Source organism: Gopherus evgoodei, chromosome 14 (genome assembly GCF_007399415.2).
Source record: "Gopherus evgoodei ecotype Sinaloan lineage chromosome 14, rGopEvg1_v1.p, whole genome shotgun sequence".
NCBI lineage: Eukaryota > Metazoa > Chordata > Testudines > Testudinidae > Gopherus > Gopherus evgoodei.
The window spans coordinates 5,058,507-5,071,323 of record NC_044335.1 but is presented as its reverse complement, the minus strand read 5'-3'; the positions used below and the strand labels follow the sequence as shown (position 1 = coordinate 5,071,323).

Here is a 12,817-nt window from a genome sequence, read left to right as displayed (position 1 = left end):
CAACTCTTACCTTGGGGCACATTTCTGTCCCTTTCATGATGAGGTTTCGAGCTACTTGCAGTTTGCCAGTGACCTCTTCCAGTCGGGCTGAAGCTATCCAAGCTGGTGGATGATGAGGGTTGGTCTCCCGCACAGACTTCAGAAGTAAACGAGCTTTCTTGATGTCACTGGTAAAGGTGAAAATACAAACAACAAAGCTTTTAGTAAGCTAAGGAACAGTTCTCCTTCACCAATAAGCTCCCCACACCCAGTTCCTCACAATCACACTCAGATGCACATTAACTCGGACCTCAGACATTTTTAGATAATACATTATATACTACCACTATGGAGAATATATTTTAATGTAACTGAGGTCAATATGAAGGTTGTGTATATTTAAGTGACATTCTGAGGAGCTGCACGTGTGCACTGTGGATTGTTGCATGCTGAAAGTGAAAGCTTGTTGTGGAATTGACAAGTGTGTAAGCATTTTTGGTTAGTAAGGCTTAGGACATTTAAGGCAAAGGAGCTGAGGTTCTTGCACATGTAAATGTTGGTTTCACTTGGCAACTTCCTGGATTTTTAGTGCTGACACTCAGAAAATGGACTTATGCTACCTTAATTCTAAGTAAGTCTTTTTAAATGACTAAATACAGATGTGAGAGAGGACTGGGCTACAGGTATTTTCACAAAGTCACCAGGCCAAATCGAGGTCAGTATTGACTAAGGGCAGTCACTGATCAGTAGCATGCGTGAAATGTATTGGGTTATTTCCTAGCAGATAGTAACTGCATCACAAAGCAGCCAGCACATCTGGCATGCTTGTTGGCAATCTACACAAGAACTGAATGTGTAAAGAAACTGTACTCCCTCAGTCACAGAGACAGCTCATCCAGGCCCAGAATCTAGGTACGCTGGTGAGGGAGAACTTGCAGAACCTGGCCTATGGTACTTCAGTCTCCAATGCCATCAATCTAGCAAATTTTCACAATACAACATATTAGTAAAGATGAGTGGAATCCTTCAGACATGTACAAAGGTCACCTGGAAGCCATTCTGGCCAGATACATTAGAAATATAAACTTCCATTTACATGCAGAAGGGTCAACCATTAATAAATGCCAAACCAATTCACCCCAAACTAGACTTACTTGATATCTCCTCCATGTGTAGGTATCATAGAATTCAAGTCTGTCAGATATCCCTTCGGGTCCACCACAGTCTGGCCACTCACAGAGTCAGACACCTGGGAAGGTAAATCCAAAGCTGCTGAAATTACCCATCAGAGCACTACAGTTTTGGCAATGAAAAATACATTAAGAGTGAAAACAAACAAAAACTGTTTTCTCTTAACTTACATGGTCATCTGGTATGAAAACCAAAATGGAGTAAACTGGAAAACTTTGATTATACTCACAGTTTTTTGATTGTTTTTCTAAAACAAATGGCAATGCAGAGCACCTTTCCTACACAACGTATCCCAAAATGATTTACACAATTAAGCCACATTATCGGAGTTTAAGAAAACGGAGAGGGAAATTAAGAGGCTTAATCAAAAAGAGAAAAATGTATGCAAATGAGATTAGAAATTAAAGAGAAAGTTACTGAAGTAAAAAGATCCAAAAAGGGTGTTCCAAATGGTAGCTGCAGAGTAGACAGCTTCTGTACCAACACTAGTAACTTTGTAAAGGAGCAGGGAGGGGAGGACTGAGTAGAGAAAAAAAATATCTGTGAAGCAGGATGGAGCCTGTCCACGGAGGATGCTTTTTAGCTAGACCCTGTTACAATCAGAAAATACCTCTCTACATGTGAAAAAGCAGGCAGAATTAGCCTGTACGTGCTGACTTACAAAAAAATCCCATTAATTTCTTCAGTGAGCTGATCACATTAGACATTAAGAACTTCAGTTTGGAGACATTAAGGGCATCTGACATCACCTGTCCTATTGACTGGGTTTCAGGCAAGACAATTGTCAAAGACACGATAACTTGCTGCAGGTACTAACAACGCTGACAGTCATGAACGGTCTATGAACTGTCATTTGTTAATATATATACACTCTAATTTTATGTTTTAAAAACTTGGCAAACACATAAGAACTGTTGATTTTACAAGCAATGGCCCTGGTACCAACTTGCAGTTAAAGATAACATGAAGCTGGCTTGCTTAAGGAAATCTCCGAAAGGATTAACTAAGGAATTTAGTTGAAGAGTAAAGTAACAATTAAATATTTGATTTTACTGGGGAGAAGGGACAATCAGAGAAAGAAAAAAGATTTTGTAATATTGTCTGCAGAAACATCCCCATGAGTATGTCTCTAATGGGCATTTGCCTTTAATGTAGCTATTTATTCAACATTCTATGACTATGTAAAAACAAATAATCTGTGTATGTATTTAATCATAAATTATGTTAATGACAGTGCATTTTTTACTTCTGTGACAGCACTGCAGAACTAACACAGATATAGGAAAGGAATACCGATTCTGTTCTCTCACCTGAATCAACAGGACTGTTAGTTAAGTTCCAAACATCTGGCCAAATTTTGCCTTTAGTTATACTGAGCAATCCCTCTCAGATAATAGGTTGGACAAGCAGAAACAAAGGGTGCAATTTAGCCTGACAAATCTTTAATATTTGCAAATATACACCACAGAGTCAAAAAGCGCACAGCTTGACTTTCAGATCCCATGGGAGAGTGTAGTGCTGGTCATCTTCTCACTTCTGAACCAGAGCAAAATTTGCTTTTGAAAACACTGAAATAAATATAGAACTCCATGATACCATTTCAGAAAAAGTGTTGTGTACTGAATGGTTCACTAATTAAAAAAAGAGGAACCACCATCACGCCAAACTAAAAACAGACTCTTTAGGTCTGATGTCCATTTCTGCCATGACTGGCAAGCTCAACTCCTCTGTGATGGTCCAAAATGCACTAACCCATCTCCCAGAGAATTCCTCTGGAACAGGCCTGTAGCTAAGAGCTGTAGGGTATTCTTTTAATTCTTACTGCCGTGCTTTTCAATGGTTTTTTCACTATTTACTATCCAACGAGAATAAAACAATAGTTTTGCAAACAGGCTTCACTACAAAACAGGTACACCTTTCAGGGTTATTGTGTTCCTGTGGTCTTACCTGGCTCAGTCTCATATCCATCAAGGTATTCCTGGCCTGCCCAATCTTCCTCATATCCAGTTCACCTGTCCCAGGTGTCATTAGCCCTGGGGTCATTCCTCCTGGATATGGAGTGTTCAAACCCCCTGGATACGGAGTGTTCAGACCACCAAATTGCTGCCAAAAAATGAGACATATTATTAAGGTTTATGCTGGGATTTTCAACAGAACTCAAGGGAGTTAGATGCTCAGTGCTTATGGAGTTTCAATAGGTGCTAGATCGGGGTGGGGAAACTACAGCCCGTGGGCCACTTCCGGCCCATCAGATATTTTTATTTGGCCCTCGAGCTCACGTTGGTGAGCAGGGTTGGGGGATTGCCTCACTCCACCGCCTGGCACTCTCCAGCCCCCGACTCACAATTCCATTGATGAGCACCATCTTCTGGCACACAGAGCCACACTGAGCAGGCGCAACTTCACTGTGCTGTTTCCAGGATTGGAAACCCACCCCTACGCAGCAGCTCCCCCCCACACCCATGCAGCAGCAAGCCCAATCCCCTCCCGGTCTCCTACGGTCCCACCCTCGAGAGCCTCGAAACCACCCAGGGGCCACACCTTTCCCAACTAGGGTGCCTCTGCCTGTGACCATGCCAGGTATGACAGCCTTGGTGTCACTGCCGGCAGGGCTCCTAGGAGTCCCCAGTACCACCCTGTAGAGCCCCCCTCCCCGCACATTGGTAACATCCCTTATAGAGCCCCCCCAAGTACACCCCACAGAGTCCCTCTCCCCCAACGGGCATTCATGGCCCACCATACAATTTCCATGCACAGGTGCACCCTTCAGGCCAGAATGTTTGCCCACCCATGCTAGATGTTTATGAGTCTGAAAATCTTCCCCAGAGTATTGCCAGTACAAGTTGAACAATTGCCTCCCAAGTCACAGTATGAACAGTGGTTCTTATATTGGGAGTTGAATAACTTCCTATGGCTCATCAAGTGGTACTATTCAACAATAAAACATGAGAATAGGTATGTTCTCAGATTTATTTCATTAAGAAGTGTCAAAAGATGATCATGAAAATATTAACTGAAAGAATATTAGCAATAAAGTCATATAACCATTTGGTGTCAATTTAAGTCCAATAAGTTTTCTCTTCTATCAGCCAATCGCAGTACTCTGCGCCCTTTTAAACAATTAATAATGATCCAAAAAACTTCAACCACTGACCTGTCAACTGAAAGGGAAATGTCTTAATTCTAGAAGAAACTGAATACATCAGCCACCGTGGGAAATTAGATTCCACTTCGTGTTACATATTTGGAAAAGTTTCAGTCAATAAGAATACGTTGGTTCATTGACCAAAATTAACTATGGACATTCCTTAGCCAAATGGAGCTAAAACAAAAGGGTTTTTAGAATCTTCCATTGTTAAAACAAAAGGCTGTCTGATTATTGTTGCTCAGATTCTGCTCAGTCCAGAGTTTGCTGAATAAAACAGAAGTTCCCAATAAGCCTGGGACTGCAATACACAGCGACCTCTTCTAAGGCTCTTGTACTAACGAGGTCTTTCCATATGCTATTCACTTAAGAAAGGGTTAAGCCTTGTGCCTTTGTCTTTATTTTAAATGGAACTGCAGGACATGTTCTAGGCTAAGAATAAGGCACATTTCACAGCAAGTGCTTGTCTCTAGCTACTATTAATCATTTTCTCCAATTTACCATGGGTAAAAGTGGTAACCTCTCCATGTTTGTTTGTTTTCATGCTCACCGTTTGCCGGGGGTCCACAGAAGTGTGATTCTCCCCAGTCTGTAAGTGTTTAGCAAAGAAACTATCAGGAACAGGAGTCAGTTTCTCATAACGTGGGTTCCTCTGACGCTTGTTCCTAGCATCACCAACTTCTGGAATACTCAGCCACTCTTCCTCTGTGACTTCCGCTAGCTTCCTCTACACAAACAAAAACTGTCATTACTGATTTTAGAAAACTTTGTTTTTAAAATTTACAATTTTTAGTGGACTATCAATCTGTTGGTTTCAGAGAATTCAGGGTCAGTTGGGTCCCATTTTGAAATAAAAGGTCAACACTAAAGAATTTCAGTACACAGGGGAGCTGTATACTTTTAATAGGAACCCTCCTTGTACAGACTGGGATCTTGACCAGATATTTTTATACTTTTGCCTTGTTAATTGGTAGCAATTGTTTTTAAATTTTAACAGGGTATTATGAATATGTAGTTTAATCTGACTAATTGCATATCAGTTATGTCAATCATGAACATTTTAAAAAAACAGAATTGCGACACAGCTTCTCAGCTGGGAGACCAGATTAACCAACTCTCAGGGTTCAGGGCCTGTTTACACCTGTGGAGCCAAAAAGATCTGACACCGAAATGTGTGTATATTTCAATACCCTAATATGCCCATTTGGCAGAGAGGAAGGAATGGCAGTGACCACATATACCTACAACTAAACGGCTGGTAAGTATTTAATCCTACCAGTCCTGAAAGTACACACACACAAACTACCAATCATACTGATTTACTGTTAACAGCATATACCAACAGTACTTTGGTTTAAATCAATACTGACCAGAAAAAAAACAACAACCAGTGTCCCCAATCCAAAACCATTTGCTGAAAATCATACTACAATACTTAAGACATTATCAGCCCAAAACTGGTTTCTGCATCACTAGCTACTACTTTCATACCTGTTCTTGTCTATTATTCAGTGGAAATCAATTCTAGTCTGAAGGCAGGGGACATGCATAACATTCTTAAATTCCTGTATAGAAAATACTATAGAATAGAAACTGTGCAAATAAATGCCCAAAGTCATGTCCATCTCTTCACTCTTAAAATGGGCTATTTTCTTCATGTGCAGGACAGTTATCGCCTTACTTTTAAATCTGAGAACTGCTGCTGAATTTTGGGACGTTCCATACGGTACTTTTCAATCTCCTCTTTCTCCCGCTGTTCTCTAGAAAATAAAGAGTGCTCAAGTCAAGCTCACAGAAACACTAAATCCAGTACCATTATTATAGAAGAAACCTGTTTGGTCAGAGCTCTTAAGGCATAAGCCTATATCAGAGAACAGTTACACATACTGCATATAGCAAGTTGAAGTTATTTATCTATTTACAGAAGAATATTAAATATCTAGTCAAATAAGGCATATTTCAGGATCCTCAAGCAATAATACTATAGAATAAAAATTGAATTTTGCATCCATGTTTAGTCTTAATCCCCAGTGCTCTATGGATTTGATCAAATACTCTGTTTTTAGTAATATTTGTTAACAAATATACAAAATATCCAGATTAGAAGACTTCTCTAACAATAGCTCACTTGTTGCGTGATGAATTTAAGTTCAATTATATTAGTTTTGGATTAGCATCTCTCTAAATCACCAAACCTCAGCCACTTCAACCATATGTAAGAGAAGCTAGTCAGTATTAACATTCGTTCAAGTTGTCATGCAAAAAGTCAAGCACTTCTGAAAATCAGACCCAGCATCTCTTACACTGGCTATCCAAAATCAATGCCGGCATTTGAAAATTTTGCCTTTTAGAGATTTGCCCGAGAACACAGATTGAGAGAGTGGAAGAGCTGGAAACAGAAGTCACAAGTTCTGACTCCCAGACTCACCCCCCACTAAAATCAGCAATAATGCCTCTCTTGACAGTGCAATAATTATACCTTCTCTCTTTTCTCCGTTCATCCATTCTCTTATCCAAAGCTGCATAAATAGCATCAGCTTCCTCATCATCTTTTTCATATGGACCACTTGAGAACAGGCTCCCAGCATAGCCGTTAAACTGAGAATTTTTAAAACAGTAACTTCAGTTTAAAGATGCTATTATATATCTAGCACAGTTATCAACATCATTTGGGATAAGGAAAAGACCTCAGTAAGCCGCTTCTAATAAGAGCATCCAACTAACAAAACCCTAAATAAAAGCAACCCTTCCCTTGCCCATACTGTATGAATTTCAACAGCAAAACCTTTTAGTAAACAAAAATTCCCATAAGGTAAAACCATTTCCTTCAACTCAAGAGACTATACAGTCCAAATAAAGACAATGACATGTCAAAGGGCAACAGAGCTTAGATTTCATTTCTGGAGGCAGATGAAAGATGCATCCCACAAAGTACTGAGACTAATGTTTTATTTAGAGATCCCTCCCAAGGTACTCAGGGCATGGTATGGACCATTAAACCATAATATACAAACATCAAAACAAAAACCACAAAACACGCTGTGGCATCTATACAAACAAAACACAGTGTTATGTGACTCTACAAGGAACTCTGCCCTTGTCTCCTCTACTGGAGATCTGCCATGATGAAGGGGATTGGTTAGTATAGGGGTCCCCTACACGGTGTGCAGTGGAGCATCCGCCAAAATGCAGCCGAATTTCTGCGGTGATGCCTCTCGATGACGCTGTTTGCCGCCGACATGTGACATAATCGAGAGGTGTCGCCTCCGAAAAGCCGCAGAAATTCAGCGGCATTTCCGTGGATGCACCGCCGCCACAGTCCTTCATTTGGCACTGGCCAGACAAACACGTGGGGGACCACTGGGTTAGTGTGTGTCCGCAGAGGTGGAGGGTAGCAGAATTACAGACATCTCCTTCAGCCAGGAGGAAAAAGCTAACAGGAATGTTACAGCTGTATCACCTCATCATAATTGGTATCATTCAGATCTTCATCATCATCATCAGCCTGGTTTTTCTTCATCTGGTCCCCAACAGTTCTCTTCCCTGGCGGAGCATGACGATCATCCACTGGGTCATTGGCATCTCGAGCTGGGCCAATATCAGAACGGGTGGTAAAACCCGTGGCACTATATTGAGAGACCAGTAGCCACCATTTAGCCTGTAACAACAGTGCTACAATATACAGATGTTTTAATCACCCTGAAAGTTAGGCATTACAAATCTTAGAATCATAGTACTGGAAGAGCCTCAAGAGGTCATCTAGTCCAGTTTCCCGCACTCATGGCAGGACTAAGTATTATCTAGACCATCCCTGACAGGTGTTTGTCTAATCTGCTCTTAAAAATCTCCAGTGATGGAGATTCCACAACCTCCCTCAGCAATTAATTCCAGTGCTTAACTATCCTGACAGTTAGAAAGTTTTTCCTGATGTCAAACCTAAACCTCCCTTGCTGCAATTTAAGCCCATTACTTCTAGTCCTATCCTCAGAGGTTAACAACAACAATTTTTCTCTCTCCTCTTTGTAACCTTTTATATACATGAAAAGTATTATCATGTCCCCTCTCTGTCTTCTCTTTTCCAGACTAAACAAACCCAATTTTTTTCAATCTTCCTTCACAGGTCATGTTTTCTAGACCTTTAATCATCTTTGTTGCTCTTCTCTGGACTTTCTTCAATTTGTCCACATTTTTCCAGAACTGTGGCACCCAGAACTGGACACAATACTCCAGCTGAATCCTAAATGGCATGGAGTAGAGCAGAAGAATTACTTCTCGTGTCTTGCTTACAACACTTGCTAATACATCCCAGAATTATGTTTGCTTTTTTTTTTTTCCTTTTTGCAACAGCATTACACTGTTGACTCATATTTAGATTGTGGTCCACTATGACCCCAGATCCCTTTCCGCAGTACTCTTTCCTAGGCAGTCATTTACTATTTTGTATGGGTGCAACTGATTGTTCCTTCCTAGCTGGGGTACTTTGCATTTGTCCTTATTGAATTTCATCCTATCGGCTTCAGACCATTTCTCCAGTTTGTCCAGATCATTTAGAACAAACTTGTAATTCACAGGTATGTTACCCGGCCCTCATAGTTAAATGATGTGATGTCATGCAGGAACAAGTGTCCTCTTAAAGAGACAATTTTATGCAGGATGGACCCAGCTTTTATACAGCCCTGCTCCCTGTTTCCCCACCAGCTATTATACCAACACTCCCACTCCTCCAGGTCCACCTCTTTTTTAAAAATATGTAAGACTGAGGGCAAGGGAGCATGGAGAGAGAGAGAGAGAGCCCCCATCTTGTGTAACAGGACACCTGCAAGGGGGAGGCTGTTGGCTGCTCAGAAGCCCTAAGTCCCCATGTCTCTAGCCTTTTCCCCCTCTCCCAATAAACTCTAATGCAGTTAAAGTGTCTCACACTGAGCTCCTGAGGCTTTGCCCACATGGGAAAGTTGCACCAGTTTAACCTCGGATGTCAGTTTAAACAGATTTAAGGCTTGTCTACACTTGAAACACTGCAGTGAGGACCCTAGCTACATTGATTTAGGTCAGTGGCCCTCAAACTTTTGTACTGTTGACCCCTTTCACATAGCAAGCCTCTGAGTGAGACCCCCCCCCTTTATAAATTAAAATTGTTTTATATATTTAACACCATTATAAATGCCAGAGGCAAAGCGGGGTTTAAGGTGGAGATTGACAGCTCCCACGTAATAACCTCAGGACCCCCAGTTTGAGAACCCCCGATTTAGGCAATCCACCTCCCCCTAGGTTGACAGAAGCGCAGCCCCACTGCCAGTTTAACTGGATCACTCAAGAGTGTGGATTTTTCAACCCCCCTGAGCAAGGTAGTATACCAAGCCCAGCCATTTCCGACACAAATCCCCTCCCCGCCCCGAGCGAGGTAGTTACACCAACCCAACCCCCGGTTCAGAATGGGGGGACTTCTCCCAGCGACACAGCCACCGCCTCTGGGGGCAGGGGAGCACTGACACCATTCAAATCCGTTTAACTTCACCTCAGGGGTGCAAGTTCTCATAGGGCCAAGCCTTAAGGTGCCAGGAGGGGGGCTCCCCTTGGCCCCACTGTGCTCCAGGCCCTGCAGCCCCAGCGCCCGCTCCCTCCCGCCCACAAACGGGGGGGGGGCCTGCACGGCCAGGAAGGGGGGCACATACACAGGAGCTGGGGGCGGGGGAAAGCGGGACACTGCGCCCGCAGCGCCGGGGAGTCCCGGCTCTCCAAAGCCCGGGCCCAGGCCGGGCCTCACGGGGGGAGGGCGCAGGCGGGGGGGGCCAGGCCGCCTCTCGCTCACCCGCGGCCCAGGCCCGGCACGTAGCCCAGCGGCGCCGGCATGCCCAGGAACGGCTTCTTCTTCTTGTTCATGGTGCCTGTGATGGAGGCGGTGAGGCCCGAGGCCCCGCCGGGCCCGGCCGGGTTGGAGCCCGCGGGGGGCGCCGCGGCGGAAGCGGAGGCTGAGGCGCTGCTGGCCGCCATGTTGGAGAGCCGAGCGAGAGGGCGGCGCTACCCAGGCGAGCAGCGCGGCCGGAAGGGCCCGGTGGCGGCGGGGCGGGCGAGGCGGCTTTTAGGGCCCCTCAGGCGGGGTGTGTGTCACAGACCGTCCGCCCAGAGTGTGTTACACACACACACACACACTGTGTCACAGACCTAGGCATCCACCCAGAGTGTGTTACACACACACACACACACACACTGTGTCACAGACCTAGGCATCCACCCAGAGTGTGTTACACACACACACACTGTGTCACAGACCTAGGCATCCACCCACAGTGTGTTACACACACACACACACACACACACTGTGTCACAGACCTAGGCATCCACCCAGAGTGTGTCTCACACACACACACACACACACACACACACACACACACTGTGTCACAGACCTAGGCATCCACCCAGAGTGCGTTACACACACACACACACTGTGTGTCACAGACCTAGGTATCCACCCAGAGTGTGTTACACACACACACAGTGTGTCACAGACCTAGGCATCCACCCAGAGTGTGTTTACACACACACACACACAGTGTGTCACAGACCTAGGCATACACCCAGAGTGTGTTACACACACACACCGTGTGTTACATACACACACACTGTGTGTCACAGACCTAGGCATACACCCAGAGTGTGTTACACACACAGTGTGTCACATACCTAGGCATACACCCAGAATGTGTTACACACACACACACAGTGTGTGTGTCACAGACCTAGGCATACACCCAGAGTGTGTTACACACACACTCCGTGTGTTACATACACACACACTGTGTGTGTCACAGACCTAGGCATCCACCCAGAGTGTGTTACACACACACACTGTGTGTGTCACAGACCTACAGATACACCCCATGTGTTACACACACAGTGTGTCACAGACCTACACATACACCCAGTGTGTTACACACACACACTGTGTGTCACAGACCTACACATACACCCCGTTTGTTACACACACCCCATGTGTTACATACACACACACTGTGTCACAGACCTACACATACACCCATGTGTTACACACACACAGTGTCACAGACCTACGCATACACCCAGAGTGTGTTACACACACACACTGTGTGTCACAGACCTATACATACACCCCGTATGTTACACACACATTGTGTGTCACAGACCTGCACATACACCCTGTGTCTTACACACACCCCCGTGTGTTACATACACACACATACTGTGTGTCACATACCTAGACATACACCCACAGTGTGTTACACACACCCCGTGTGTTACACACACACAGTGTCACAGATCTACACACACACCCAGTGTGTTACACATACACACTGTGTGTGTCACATACCTAGACATACACCCACAGTGTGTTACACACCACGTGTGTTACACACACACTGTGTCTGTGTCACATACCTAGACATACACCCACAGTGGTTTCACACACACCCTGTGTGTCACATTCCTAGACATACACCCACAGTGTGTTACACACACATACCCGATGTGTTACATACACACACACAAAGTGTCACATTCATAGACATACATCCAGAGTGTTACACATACACACACTGTGTATTACACATACACACCATGTGTTACATATACACACACAGAGTGTGTGTCACATACCTAGACATACACTCACAGTGTGTTACACACATACACTGTGTGTTACATACACACACAGTGTGTTTCACATACAGACATACACCTACAATGTTACACAACACACACAGTGCATTACATGCATAGATAAACACCCACATTACACATACACACTGTGTGTTACATACACAGACACATGCATTGTGTTATATACACACACACTGTGTATGTCACATACATACAGAGTGTCACATACATACACACAGAGTGTCACATACATACAGTGTGTTACACAGACACATACACATAGACCCACAGGGTGTGTAACACACAGTTTTAAATGCACATAGACATGCACAGTGTTACAGACATTGTGTTACATACACAGACGTACACAATATTACATACATAGACATAGAGTATGTTGCATGCACACACAGTGTTACATACATAGACAAATACACAGGGTGTTACATATGCACAACACGTTACATATGCACACAGAGTGTTACATATATACACATATATACACAGTGTGTTATGTGCATTTGCACACAGTAATCACCCATGCATGCATACAGTGATATGCACATGCACACCCAGTGGTACATACACACAGGCACACATAGTGCATTATATACATACACACACAATTCATTATTTATATACTGTTACCCCATTTTGACCTGAGTTGCTAGTCAGCACTTTGTAGGTTATTCCAGTAGGAAGCAAAAATTGACGATGGAGTTTGGTATTTTCTTTGATGCAATCCTGTTTATTTACAAGGTATGTACAATGTTCTGCTTACCAGGAGGAACCAAAAACAGGGGATAGCTATTTTGCCTACAGCCCCAAACTTCATTCATCCAGCACGTGTGACCCAAAGCCTCTTTT

General features: G+C 43.7%; 1 protein-coding gene across 1 annotated transcript in view; it reads right to left on the bottom strand.

The window, feature by feature from the left end:
• PRPF6 (pre-mRNA processing factor 6) overlaps positions 1 to 10,259 on the bottom strand; it is a 35,246-nt gene extending 24,987 nt beyond the window's left edge. The window contains exons 1-8 of the mRNA XM_030532927.1: positions 10,125 to 10,259; positions 7,776 to 7,941; positions 6,795 to 6,913; positions 5,997 to 6,075; positions 4,866 to 5,042; positions 3,118 to 3,273; positions 1,134 to 1,228; positions 11 to 167 (exon numbers count right to left, since the gene is read on the bottom strand). Coding sequence (XP_030388787.1) covers positions 11 to 167; positions 1,134 to 1,228; positions 3,118 to 3,273; positions 4,866 to 5,042; positions 5,997 to 6,075; positions 6,795 to 6,913; positions 7,776 to 7,941; positions 10,125 to 10,195 — 1,020 coding nt within the window. The 5' untranslated portion in view covers positions 10,196 to 10,259. The remainder of the gene's footprint in view (positions 1 to 10; positions 168 to 1,133; positions 1,229 to 3,117; positions 3,274 to 4,865; positions 5,043 to 5,996; positions 6,076 to 6,794; positions 6,914 to 7,775; positions 7,942 to 10,124) is intronic.
• Between the last annotated feature and the right edge of the window lie 2,558 nt (positions 10,260 to 12,817).